General features: G+C 39.9%; 1 protein-coding gene across 6 annotated transcripts in view; it reads right to left on the bottom strand.

The window, feature by feature from the left end:
• LOC132384633 (uncharacterized) overlaps nt 1–12,913 on the bottom strand; it is a 134,774-nt gene that overhangs the window by 103,947 nt on the left and 17,914 nt on the right. For all 6 annotated transcript variants that reach the window (XR_009508960.1, XR_009508961.1, XM_059955953.1 and 3 more), the window contains exons 2-5: nt 11,767–11,843; nt 11,344–11,430; nt 10,527–10,548; nt 9,833–10,029 (exon numbers count right to left, since the gene is read on the bottom strand). Coding sequence is in view for 4 of the 6 variants with exons in the window: in XM_059955953.1 (XP_059811936.1) it covers nt 9,833–10,029; nt 10,527–10,548; nt 11,344–11,397 (273 nt within the window). In the remaining 2 variants the exon portion in view is untranslated. The remainder of the gene's footprint in view (nt 1–9,832; nt 10,030–10,526; nt 10,549–11,343; nt 11,431–11,766; nt 11,844–12,913) is intronic.

The raw sequence follows: 12,913 nt of genomic DNA, 5'->3' as shown, positions 1-12,913 counted from the left end.
CCATCTGCCTTGGCAACTAAGCCATTTTTATTCAGCTATAAGCACGTTTCATTTGGAATTATGCCATTTCTGTTTTCTAACTTTTGATTTATCTGTCCTTCAAACTCTCTCTTTCTCTGCTTTTAGTTTCCTAAACGCTACATTCCCTAATAACATGTGTAATCCCACCTACAAAGATACCGATCTTGATTCTGTTGAAGAGCAACTAGAATCTAAAGCACTGTCTCCTGCACCATCTCACTAATCATATATGATTCAGCTTTTTCCTCATATTCGATATTCACTTGCATGCAACAGGTATCCACTGATAACAATCTTGAAGTTGAACTTCATAAATCTCTTTCTTAAAAGTGCTAACATATGTCTGTAGGAACCCTCCTACTCCTATTGACAGGTGACTTACAAACTTTCATGACTGTGACATATTCTCACTTACATCAACATACATATCTCACATACATGGTGTGCCTCAGGGATCTGTACTGGGTCCAGTGTTGTTTGTCATATACATTAATGATCTGGATGATGGAGTGGTAAATTGGATTAGTAAGTATGCAGATGATACTAAGGTAGGTGGCGTTGTGGATAATGAAGTAGGTTTTCAAAGCTTGCAGAGAAATTTAGGCCAATTAGAAGAGTGGGCTGAACGATGGCAGATGGAGTTTAATGCCGATAAGTGTGAGGTGCTACATTTTGGTAGGAATAATCCAAATAGGACATACATGGTAAATGGTAGGGCATTGAAGAATGCAGTAGAACAGAGTGATCTAGGAATAATGGTGTATAGTTCCCTGAAGGTGGAATCTCATGTGGAGAGGGTGGTGAAGAAAGCTTTTGATATGCTGGCCTTTATAAATCAGAGTATTGAGTATAGGAGTTGGGATGTAATGTTAAAATTGTACAAGGCATTGGTAAGACCGAATTTGGAGTATTGTGTACAGTTCTGGTCACCGAATTATAGGAAAGATATCAACAAAATAGAGACAGTACAGAGGAGATTTACTAGAATGTTCCCTGGGTTTCAGCACCTAAGTTGCAGAGAAAGGTTGAACAAGTTAGGTCTTTATTTTTTGGAGTGTAGAAGGTTGAGAGGGGACTTGATAGAGGTATTTAAAATAATGAGGGGGATTGATCGAGTTGACGTGGATAGGTTTTTTCCATTGAGAGTAGGGGAGATTCAAACAAGAGGACATGATTTGAGAGTTAGGGGGCAAAAGATTAAGGGTAACATGAGGGGGAATTTCTTTACTCAGAGTGGTAGCTGTGTGGAATGAGCTTCCAGTAGAAGTGGTAGAGGCAGGTTCGGTATTGTCATTTTAAGTAAAATTGGATAGGTATATGGACAGGAAAGGAATGGAGAGTTATGGGCTGAATGCGGGCCAGTGGGACTAGGTGAGTGTTAAGTGTCGGCACGGACTAGAAAGGCCAAGATGGCCTGTTTCCATGCTGTAATTGTTATATGGTTTCAACGGCACAATGTTAATTGGCCTAGACCAGGGGTCGGCAACCTTTACCACTGAAAGAGCCACTTGGACCCGTCTCCCACAGAAAACACTGGGAGCCACACAACCCATCTGACATTTAAAATGAAATAACACTGCATACAACGTATTTTTTTTGCCTTTATGCTACGTATAAACAAACTATAATGTGTTGCATTTATGAAATCAATGAACTCCTGCAGAGAAATCGAAATAACATTTCTGCATGCAACAAAAACATTTTGAACTCCGAAAAAAAGACGTTTGGTTGAAGGTTACTTTTAAGTTAAATACTCAATGTCTATTTGAGTCCTTCTTGTATTTATGAAAAATGCCGAACTTAAATTTTCCGCCAGCAGCAAACCAAAAATAACGTCAGCCAGCTGTCAACCTGAAAAATAAAAGGACTATTTCACTGAACCATGAAAAAATATGAATATATGTAAAATAATAGGCTATAAAATATTTATCATACTTGGTTAATGGGATTTCTGCTGCTGGACCTCAGCGCACAGCGTCTGCACATCAGGACTGTATGACGTCACCTTCATCTTTACACGGGATCGCAAGCTATCATCTGTGAGGCTTGCGCGATGTTTGTTTTTAATAAAGTTCATGTTGGAGAACACCTGCTCACATACATGTGTGAATCCAAAGATCGACAGGACTCCAAGCGCATACTTTTTAATGTTTACATAAATATCCGGGATAGCATTCCATGTTTCGAACACAAGTTTGTCAGGTTCGGGGAGTTTTTCAATATCACTCCATTTGTGATTCTGAGCAAGAACGGCCTTCTGACAAGCAACATCTTCAAGGTCTGCTGTCAAGCGTCTAAACTTGGACACCCATATATCTTTGTTGGCTATGTCGGCCAGTTCCATCTGAAGATCAGGTTGACTCACACCTGCCAATGCAGTCGTATTCAGAAGGGGTGGATCGATGCTTAGGGGAGTGACCGGGAAGTATAATGTGTTTTTCACCTGTCTGAACTCACAGAAGCGTTTCCCAAACGATGTTTGCATTGTGATGATTGCAGAATGTAAATACTCCGAATTTATCATGTCGTGAGCTTGTTTGAACTCTCTCAAATTGGGGAAGTGAGAAAATGGGCCTTTCTGTAAATCTCTGGCAAGCACTGTCATCTTGCGCTCGAATGCCAAAACATCTTCCAACATGTGCAGGGCTGTGCGTCCTTTCCCCTGATGAGCCTTGTTCAGAGTGTTCAGGTGCGCTGTCATGTCTACCATGAAGTGTAGCTTTTCCAGCCACTCTGGCTGTTCCAGTTCAGGAAAGGTGAGAACTTTGCTGCCCAGGAAAGTTTTCACTTCTTCCAGACACGCGACAAAGCGTTTCAGCACCTCCCCTCTTGACAGCCACCGGACTTTGTTGTGCAGCAGGAGATCAGAATATGCGCTTTCCAGCTCGTCCAGTAACAAACGGAATTGACAGTGATTTTATTGACAATCTGAATGACAACATCCATTACTTCTGTGCATTCCAGAGGAAATGTTTGAGCGCACAGTGCCTCTTGGTGCAAGATGCAGTGAAAAGTCAGCAGCTTTCTGTCCAGCAACTTCTGCAGTAAAGCCACAAATCCCTTGTGCGCTCCTGTCATACTTGGTGCCCCGTCAGTAGCTACTGACACCAGGTGGGTGGTCTTTATTACTTTGGCTCTTAAACAATTCAAGACAGCCTCACAGATGTCCTCCCCCCGTGTTTGGCCTTTTAGAGGTATCAACTCAATCATTTCTTCCTGTGGCCTGGCAGAGTTTACATTCCGGCAGAACAGCGCTATTTGTTCAATATCACATCTGTCTTTAGACTCGTTACAGGCAATCGAGTAGGCCACAGCTGAATTGATGTCTTTAATTGACTGTCTTCTGATGTCTTCTTTCATTTTTATGGTTCTGTCTTTGACAGTCTTTGCAGAGAGGGGCATATCCCTGATTTTCTGCACAATTTCACTCTTGTTTTTAAAGTCCATGAATAGATGTTCTGAAATCTTAATGAAAGATTCTTTTATATATTCACCATCTGTAAACTGCTTCCCGTGCCTGACTATTTCCTGAGTGGCAACAAAACTAGCATATGTCGTTGATTTTCCAGACATCATCCACTTCTTGAAATGATTTTTGCTCAGATCGACCTTCCGCATCAGTTCCGAAACGGCTTTTTTTTTCTCTCATCTCCATCCGGATATTTTTGAGCAAAGGCTGCGTGTTTATTCTGGAAATGTCTTGCAACTTTTGACTTTTTGTTATTTGCTAGTTTCTCATTGCATATTAAGCATACCGGTAAACCAGTCTCATCAGCATTGAAAGCAAATGTATCTGCCCACGTATCATTAAACGTTCTGTTTTCTTCAGTCACTTTTCTTTTTTAGAATTCTCCATAGTTAGCCTACCTTGGATCGAAAAATTAAAGAAATCGCGCACTGGCGGGTGTCAGGCATTGGCCGTGGTGATGTATATTAATAGCGACAAAAAACACGATTTATTTAGATTGTACAAGATCACCATAACCTTCAAATTTAGAATTACATTTCAAAAACTAACAAACTAACATAAAATACATTTTAATTAAATACTCATCATTTATTTTCCAAAGCCATAGGGAGCGGCAGCACAGAGATGAAAGAGGCGCATGCGGCTCCGGAGCTGCGGGTTGCCAACCCCTGGCCTGGACCAAACTAAGCTTAAGATACCTTCAGCAATATGATCAAGTACTAGACCACATTTATTTTAGCTTTTAGCACATAAATCATGGTAAAAGGCATTCTTGTTCCATTGGTCAGCATTTGGGATCAGCCTTGACAACAACAGTCTTAGGTGTCTGCATTCTCCATTCTCAAACGTTTTTAGACTTTGCAACCTGGAAGGAAGCTCTGCCTTGTTGAGCTGCTGCAGCCCAGGAATTTCTCGTTATTGCTCAGCAACCAGCCAGCTTAATTACTCTTGCCAATGAACAAAAAACAACTAACTTCTAAACAGACAAGTCATATGAAGAATCAACATTCATTTAAAAAATAGATCTATGGGTGATGCTGACTTTCACAGAACGAAATAAAACCAAGTGAATTTTCGGGGATAATGTGGAACAAGGTTTTAACAGATCTAGTGGTTAAGGCAGAGCTGATAAGGATATACAGTCCAACTGCACTGCACGAAGTTGGAGAGTTCATTTACAGGCAACTTAAATGCAGATGAAGGTCTCATTTGCTTTACTTAAAAAGCTCAATGTCAACTAGGACAAAGCAGTCAACTTTATCAGCACCGTATCTGCCACCTTGAACACTGTTCCTTCACACCATGGATCAACCTGGTTGCAGAAACGTTAAAAGGTTTGTTCAACAGCACCTGCAAGTTGACGCCATTTCTGCTGCAACTGTTCCTACTAACTTGGTGGGGGGGGGGGGGGGGTGGGGGAGTATAAGTATAGAAACAGCAAAACCACCTGATTGGGTTCACAAGTGTCATCGGTGCAATTCCCTGTATTTGCAGAAGAACACAAATCCTGTGCAGGATGTGGGGGCACATTGATATTGTAAATATTGCAACAAAAATAAATCATTTTAACAGCAAAAGTTTATAATCTGTACCTCCCTGTGGTGAACAATGCAATTATTACCCTGTAGGCATATCTGTCAATTGTAGATTGGCTGATTTACCCAATTCAACTGGAAGTGAGAAAGAATTGATTTTCTTAGAATAGATCAGCCTCAAGTTATACTAAGACTACAATCATCTTTCTTCCATCGAGTGCAGTGCTAATTTGAAGAGAGAGTTTTCAGTCTGAAGTGATAATAGAAATGTGATTTTGCCCAAAGATAATCACTGGTGGATTACAGAAGAGAATGCAGTAAACTTCAATATAACTACACTTTATTTCCTCATCCAGATAATACCATTATAGTTTTTCCCCAGTTAATAAAGTGGTTCTTTTCCAATAAAACTATTGTTCTTTTGACCAGCTGAAACAATTTGAAACTTACATGTTCATCGTTCAATAGCCTTTGTTGCCAGAAACAGAGAGGAGATGCTCAGGGGTTTCATTGCCCATTGATTATTTCATAGACTCCATTCCTTTAACCTGATCTAATATAAATGCAGTTGGTTTGCATGGACACTCACTTTAAAGGTCATGTCCAAATATATTCCCTTTTCTTGGTCACAATGAATAAAACTACAAGGGGTGATTGATAAGTTTGTGGCCCAAGGTAGAGGGAGTCAATTTTAGAAAACCTAGCACAGTTATTTTTCAACATAGTTCCTTCCTACATTTACACATTTGGTCCAGCGGTCGTGGAGCATACGGATCGGACCTCCAGTGAGTGTCCACAACAGAGGTGATTGAGAAGTTCGTGGCCTAAGGTAGAAGGAGATGTCATACAGCTCTCGTTACATCAGCATGCAGCTCAACTCTGAGTGATTATGCAGAAAGTTTGATGTTAATAACGCACCTCCTTCTACCTAGGCCACAAACTTATCAATCGCCCTGAGTTATTAATTTCAAACTTTCTGTATAATCACTCAGAGATGAACTGCGCGTGCATGTAACAAGAGCTGTATAATTCATCTCCTTCTACCTTAGGCCACAAACTTATCAATCACCCCTGCCGTGGACACTTTCTGGAGGTCCAAGATTCGTATGCTCCATGACCGCTGGACTAAGTGTGTAAATTGTAGGAGGGGACTATGTTGAAAAATAAATGTGCTAGGTTTTCTAAAATTGACTCCTTCGACCGTAGGCCACAAACTTATCAATCACCCCTCATAAGATTAGGGAACCTACTTGTTAGGTGACAAATTAAATAAATTAAAGTTTTTGTTACAGCAAAGATTTGTTAAGTGACTGGGGGGGACCTGCAGTATTATTCCATTTACAATGCCTATCCTATAGACCGGGGGTCGGCAACCCGCGGCTCCAGAGCCGCATGCGCCTCTTTCATCTCTGTGCTGCCGCTCCCTGTGGCTTTGGAAAATAAATGGTCAGTATTTAATTAAAATGTATTTTATGTTAGTTTGTTAGTTTTTGAAATGTAATTCTAAATTTGAAGATTATGGTGATCTTGTACAATCTAAATAAAACGTTGTGGCGACCCATTTCCTGACACATCCAAACCGGCTCACAATTAGCCAGCGTTCAGGCTAAAGGAGATAGCCTACGGGGGTTTGTGAGTACGTGTCTTTTGCAGCATCCATGCCCATGGGGGGTGGGTTGAGGGAGGCTTAAAAGCAAGGCTGTTTAGTTCGAATAAAGCTATCTTTGACTGCACTTTACTGACTGCGTGTAGCACACCGCTACAACGTGTTTTTATCGCTGGCTGTCCAGAGGGGAGGTGCTGAAACGCTTTGTCGCGTGTCTGGAAGAAGTGAAAACTTCCCTGGGCAGCAAAAGGCTCACCTTTCCTGAGCTGGAACAGCCAAAGTAGATGGAAAATCTACACTTCATGGTAGACATGGCAGCGCACCTGAACACGCTGAACACAGCTCTTCAGGGGTAAGGACATACAGCCCTACACATGTTGGAGGATGTTTTGGCATTCGAGCGCAAGTTGACAGTGTTTGCCAGAGATTTACAGAAAGGCACATTGTCTCACTTCCCCAATTTGAGAGAGTTCAAACAAGCTCACGACATGATAAATTCAGAGTATTTACATTCTGCAATCATCACAATGCAAACATTGTTTGGGAAACGCTTCTCTGAGTTCAGAGAGGAAAAAAAACACATTATCCTTCCCGGTCACTCCCCTAAGCATTGATCCATCCCTACTGAATACGACTGCATTGGCAGGTGTGAGTCAACCTGATCTTGAGATGGAACTGGCCGACATAGCCAACAAAGACATATGGGTGTCCAAGTTTAGACGCTTGACAGCAGACCTTGAAGATGTTGCCCGTCAGAAGGCCGTTCTTGCTCAGAATCACAAATGGAGTGATATTGAAAACCTCCTCAAACCGGACAAACTTGTGTTCGAAACATGGAATGCTATCCCTGACATTTATGTAAACATTAAAAAGTATGCGCTTGGAGTCCTGTTGATCTTTGGATCCACATATGTATATGAGCAGGTGTTCTCCAACATGAACTTTATTAAAAACAAACATCGCGCACACCTCACAGATGACAGCTTGCGATCCTGTGTAAAGATGAAGGTGACGTCATACAGCCCTGATGTGCAGACGCTGTGCGCTGAGGTCCAGGAGCAGAAATCCCATTAACCAAGTATGATAAATATTTTAATTGCCTATTATTTTACGTATATTCATATTTTTTCATTGTTCAGTGAAATAGTCCTTTTATTTTTCAGGTTGACAGCTGGCTGATGTTACTTTTGGTTTGCTGCTGGCGGAAAATTTAAGTTTGGCGTTTTTCATAAATACAAGAAGGACTCAAATAGACATTGAGTATTTTACTTAAAAGTAACCTTCAACCAAACGTCTTTTTTTCAGAGTTCAAAATGTTTTTGTTGCATGCAGAAATGTAATTTCGTTTTCTCTGCAGGAGTTCATCGATTTCATAAATGCAACACATTATAGTTTGTTTATACATAGCATAAAGGCAAAAAAAACGTTGTATGCAGTGTTATTTCATTTTAAATGTCAAACGGGTTTTGTGGCTCCCAGTGTTTTCTTTTCTGTGGGAAACGGGTCCAAGTGGCTCTTTCAGTGGTAAAGGTTGCTGACCCCTGCTATAGACTAATGGGAATTTAAAAAAATCCTTCTCCATACACTCATTCCTAATCCTGAAATCATAATCCTATATAAAGCAGGAGTGTATTCAGTTAGCATTTTCCACTCAAACTGCAGTTGCATATTCCAATGTTGAGTGGTCACAGAGTTCCCCTCAAAATGCCAGTCTCTTTTTGGCATGAATTTGATCTGTTTTTGGTACAGAGTGAGAATTGCCAAAGAGACATTCTGTAATGATCAATAAACCAATTGCTTGGAATGAAATGACCTTGCCTGGTGACTCAGGGTTGAGTGTACCTGCACCCATGCCACCTCAGCCCCCTGCACTCCTTCTCTGCCACTTGCCCCACACCCCTCTCACAGCGCTCCATCCTCACTATTCCCAACATCCTTTGCTTTCATCAGTTTTACAAATTTGTTCTCAGGTCCACGTTGACAAATACAGTACTGTGCAAAAGCTTTAGGCACTCTAGCTGTATACATGCCTAAGACTATTGCACTGTACTGTATGCTGTTTTCATTTCCCTTTCCAATCATGGCTGCATCATCCTGCCTTTAGCATACTTCTTCTTTGGGATACATCCTATCCCTTCCAAATTTCTGCCAAGAACTCCAGATATTGCAAGTTCTACCATCACCCCTGCTAGTGTCCCCTTGTAATTAACTTCGGCCAACTCCTCTCTTGTTCCTCTAAAATTCCCTTTACTCCACTGTAATATTGATTCATCTGACTTCAACTTCTCCCTCTCAAACTGCAGGGTGAAGACCATCATATTATAATCACCAACTCTAATGGTTCTTTTACCTTAAGCTCCCTAATCAAATCCGGTTCATCATACAACACCCAACTCAGAATAGCCTTTCCCATAGTGGGCTCAACCACAAGCTGCTCTAAAGAGCCATCTTGTAGGCATTCTACAAATTCACTCTCACTTGGCGCTAACCTGTACCTATTACATCCGCCTTAGGCGCTACACAAAGTTTTGTCTAGCCAGCTCATTCAACTCGAGTCACCAGCTCCAACGATACAGTTCCTACAGCTTATGACCACAGCAGGAGGTCTAATTTCCTCAGGACCCAGCAGCAACTACAGCTAAAACCAGCTGCAGTTCTCCAAAAGGAATGTTGCCTTACAGCAGTAGCAGTAACTACCAGGTATTTAGCAACTCATTCTGACCTGAGAGACAGCCAAGAACAGCACCTTCCTTGTGAGAAAACACCAGTGTACAGTGCTGTTTATAGATAGTTAAGGTGCAGAAGGGTACTATGTTAACGCAGGCAAATGAGATTCGTGTAGATGAGTGGAAAGGTCAGCATCTATTGCCGGTCCAGTTCCTGTATGACTATGATTCAACATCTGAATTATACAGGACTGGCAGTAAGGTACATTTTCCCTGCTGCCTCTCACTGGTATCACATGTTCATCTCACAGCCACATGCAATCAGCTCTGCTAAAGCAAATGTAAATTATTGCACATTCACAATTCCAAGAAATAATCAGATGCCTCCTCAGCACTGCACCAATGCAAATATTCATTAGAAACGAGGTCATTATACCTCCCATGGTGTCTGTAAAATAATAGCAAACTGATTTCATAGAAGTGCTCTCAATGCACAAACAACTGTTACCTCAGTTGTCATGATTGCTGTTTTTACCTTCAAAAAATTACATGGGCCTTGGACGCTTTCCACAACACTGGTAGCAGCCGTTTTCGGTTTGCAGACTTTCAATGTCATTGGGATTCTGCCACAATTTGCTTGTTCCTTTGTACCCGGTAGTTTCATTTGAGATTCAAAAAATGCCTTCCTTTCACTCACAAAAGGTCCACGGATTATCTTGACAGACTGTGAATCTACCAGAGGCAGTAAAGAAGAGCACATTAAAATGTCCGTGCTCCTATGACATATCCCCTCATATACACTACATTCGTTATGTCAAAACAAAAGCTCTACCTTACCACTCCCTGTAGCTGCCAGTTTGCAAGATCACAGAAATGGCAGTGATCATCCTGACCTCAGTGGCATGACTCAACACATCTCTCACTCATCCACCTCTCTGGCATGATCAGGAATAGTCAACAGAATGTCTCCACATGCAATTTATATAATAATCCTTACAGCTGACAGAAAATTTTCACCCTAGGTCCACATATAAGTGAATACACAATAAATAACTAGAAAGTTTAACAATCCAAATATTTCTTACAAATCATGTATGATGACGTTAACTTATTCAATTATTCTGAATTCAAATCCTTCATCTTGAAACAAATAAACTTTCTTTTCTTGCTTTGTAAACTTTTAATAAAAGGATCATATAAAACTGTGGTGCAAAAAGAATGGCACATACCTGATTTTGTTTCTTCAGGATGCTGTGGAAAGATTGAACAATTTAATTTCAGATGCAATGAAGATTCTTTGGTATCATTCAGCAACCATCCCTTATGAATAACATCGTTCTTAACAAATAAACAAGGAAATACAATAAAATTCAGCAGATAGAAATTGATATTTCATTATACTTTTCAACCTATCAGCTAAGTTGAAAGGCACAAAGCATTTTCTGCCAAAATTCTTGATTGTAGTACTAATTTGTTAACTTCTTCACAAAGATTCACATCACAACCAATCACACCTTTTACACCAATTCTGAATCAATCCTATTTTTCTTCTTCACTTTGCATTCTCTTCAAATTCTCTCCAGATTATACCATTCATCTACACACTAGGGCAAATGACAGTGGCCAGCAAAACTTCCAGCTGACAATACTTTGGAATGTGACAGAAAGCCAGAACACCTAGCAAAAATCCACACAGTCACAGAGAGAAAATACAAACTTCACATAGACAGCACCAAAGGTTAGGAGTGAACCCTGGTTCGTTTTGTCACTGTATTAACCAAATGTTAAGTAGTTATTATCTAATAATATGCTTATCACTTTTAATGGGATACTGAGGCAAAGCCTTCAGAGGCAATAGCTTCAAGTGTGTTTTAAAGTTTTAATAAACTGATATTGAATATGAAATAATTATTGTTATATAAAGGTAGCTTTCCCAAAACAGAATAAGGCAGATACATGACAACTGTCACCAGTTAAAAAATGGAAAAGATAGCTAATGCAAAACATGACACTTGAACTGTAATACTGCATGATAAATGTACTTACTGCAGTGCTCCAATGATTGAAGACTGGCACTCTATCCACCAACACTTTATCCATTTCTCACAGACATTTAACACCTCTGAGCAGTTCCTATGAAATTGTCAATTGTGTATTATTATATATCTAAAAACATCTCACTCTCTTTTCATTTGACAGCAACAGTGATGAAGAAATTAAGTTGCAACATCTGAGCAACTTGAAAGAATGCAATTTGTAGTAAGTTTGAATTGGACATTTTTGGTCTAAATCATGTATTGCACTTCCAAATTAAAAAACATTGTTATAAAGAAAAATAACAAATGTTTAAGTATTCACACGTTTTACTGTTTTACTTGTATCATAACAAGATGTTGTTTACTTGGAATTTAAAAATAAGCACATTAACAATTACCTAATGCAACAATAATACATTAACGAAATTCTTACCAAATATAGTTAAGACCTTGAATTTTACTGTTGATCAAAAGTTGGGGCAGTTCTATCAGTTCCTCCTCAAAATGCATCTGTTGGAAAGTGAGTCAGAAAATGGTGTTGATACTTTGGGATATTCTTGGACCAGTATGGTTAGAAACATTAAATCAAGCTATTGGAAATGACACTTTCCATAGAGATCTAAACACGGCCCTGATCACAGTTATACCTAGGCCCAGTAAGGACCCCTTGGAGTGTGTCAATTACCGTCCAATCTCCTTGATAAAATCCGACCTCAAGATATTTTCCAAAGTCTTAGCCAGTAGTCTCCAGACAGTAGCTGGGAAAATAATTAGCCCAGATCAAACGGGCTTTATCAGGGAACATCTCGCATCTGATAATATTCGTCGGCCCCTACACATACTGAGTGCAACACATAAAATCCTGCCTGCCTGTGGCTTGCTATTTCTAGATGCTGAAAAAGCGTTTGATCGCCTTGAAAGGCCATATCTTTGAAGAGTTCTAAAAAAAATTTAAGTTCAGCTTTTATCAATATGATTCAAACACTGTATGCTGATCCTTCAGCCCAGTAGGTGTGGGAGGAGGCTTCTCAGATTATTTGACATGAGACGGGGCACACTGTCTCCTTTAATTTTTACTATATCTATTGAACTGCTTGCATTTAATTTAATTAGAAACTCTTCTCAGATCTCCCCTAATACAATAGGTACAACATCACATTCTTTATCGCTTTGCACCGACAATACACTAGCTTATATGGCAAATGTTCAATAAACTCTCCCCTAGGTTTTAAAAACACTGAAGCAATTTGGATTTCTTTCAGGATACAAAGTTAATCTGTCAAAAACAGCACTGATGCTGATTAATACGGGTAAAAGTAAGGTGTCTCTCCCTCCCCAGATTAATGTTACAAATGAGGTCCGCTACTTAGATATTAAAATTAATACTTTCCTATTGTCTGTGGCTAAAACAAATTATTCCTTAATTTTGAAAAAAATAGAAGATATTAATAGATGGAAACTCCTGCCAGCTTCAGTCCCAGCCTGTATATCGGTCATTAAAATGAACATCTTACCCCGCATTAATTTTATCAGCTCAATGATCCCACTTGCACTTCCAGAAGGATATTGGCAAAAACTGG

This window comes from Hypanus sabinus, chromosome 2 (assembly GCF_030144855.1).
Source record: "Hypanus sabinus isolate sHypSab1 chromosome 2, sHypSab1.hap1, whole genome shotgun sequence".
NCBI lineage: Eukaryota > Metazoa > Chordata > Chondrichthyes > Myliobatiformes > Dasyatidae > Hypanus > Hypanus sabinus.
The sequence above is the reverse complement of the archived record's forward strand: the minus strand, read 5'-3'. Positions and strand labels throughout refer to the sequence as shown.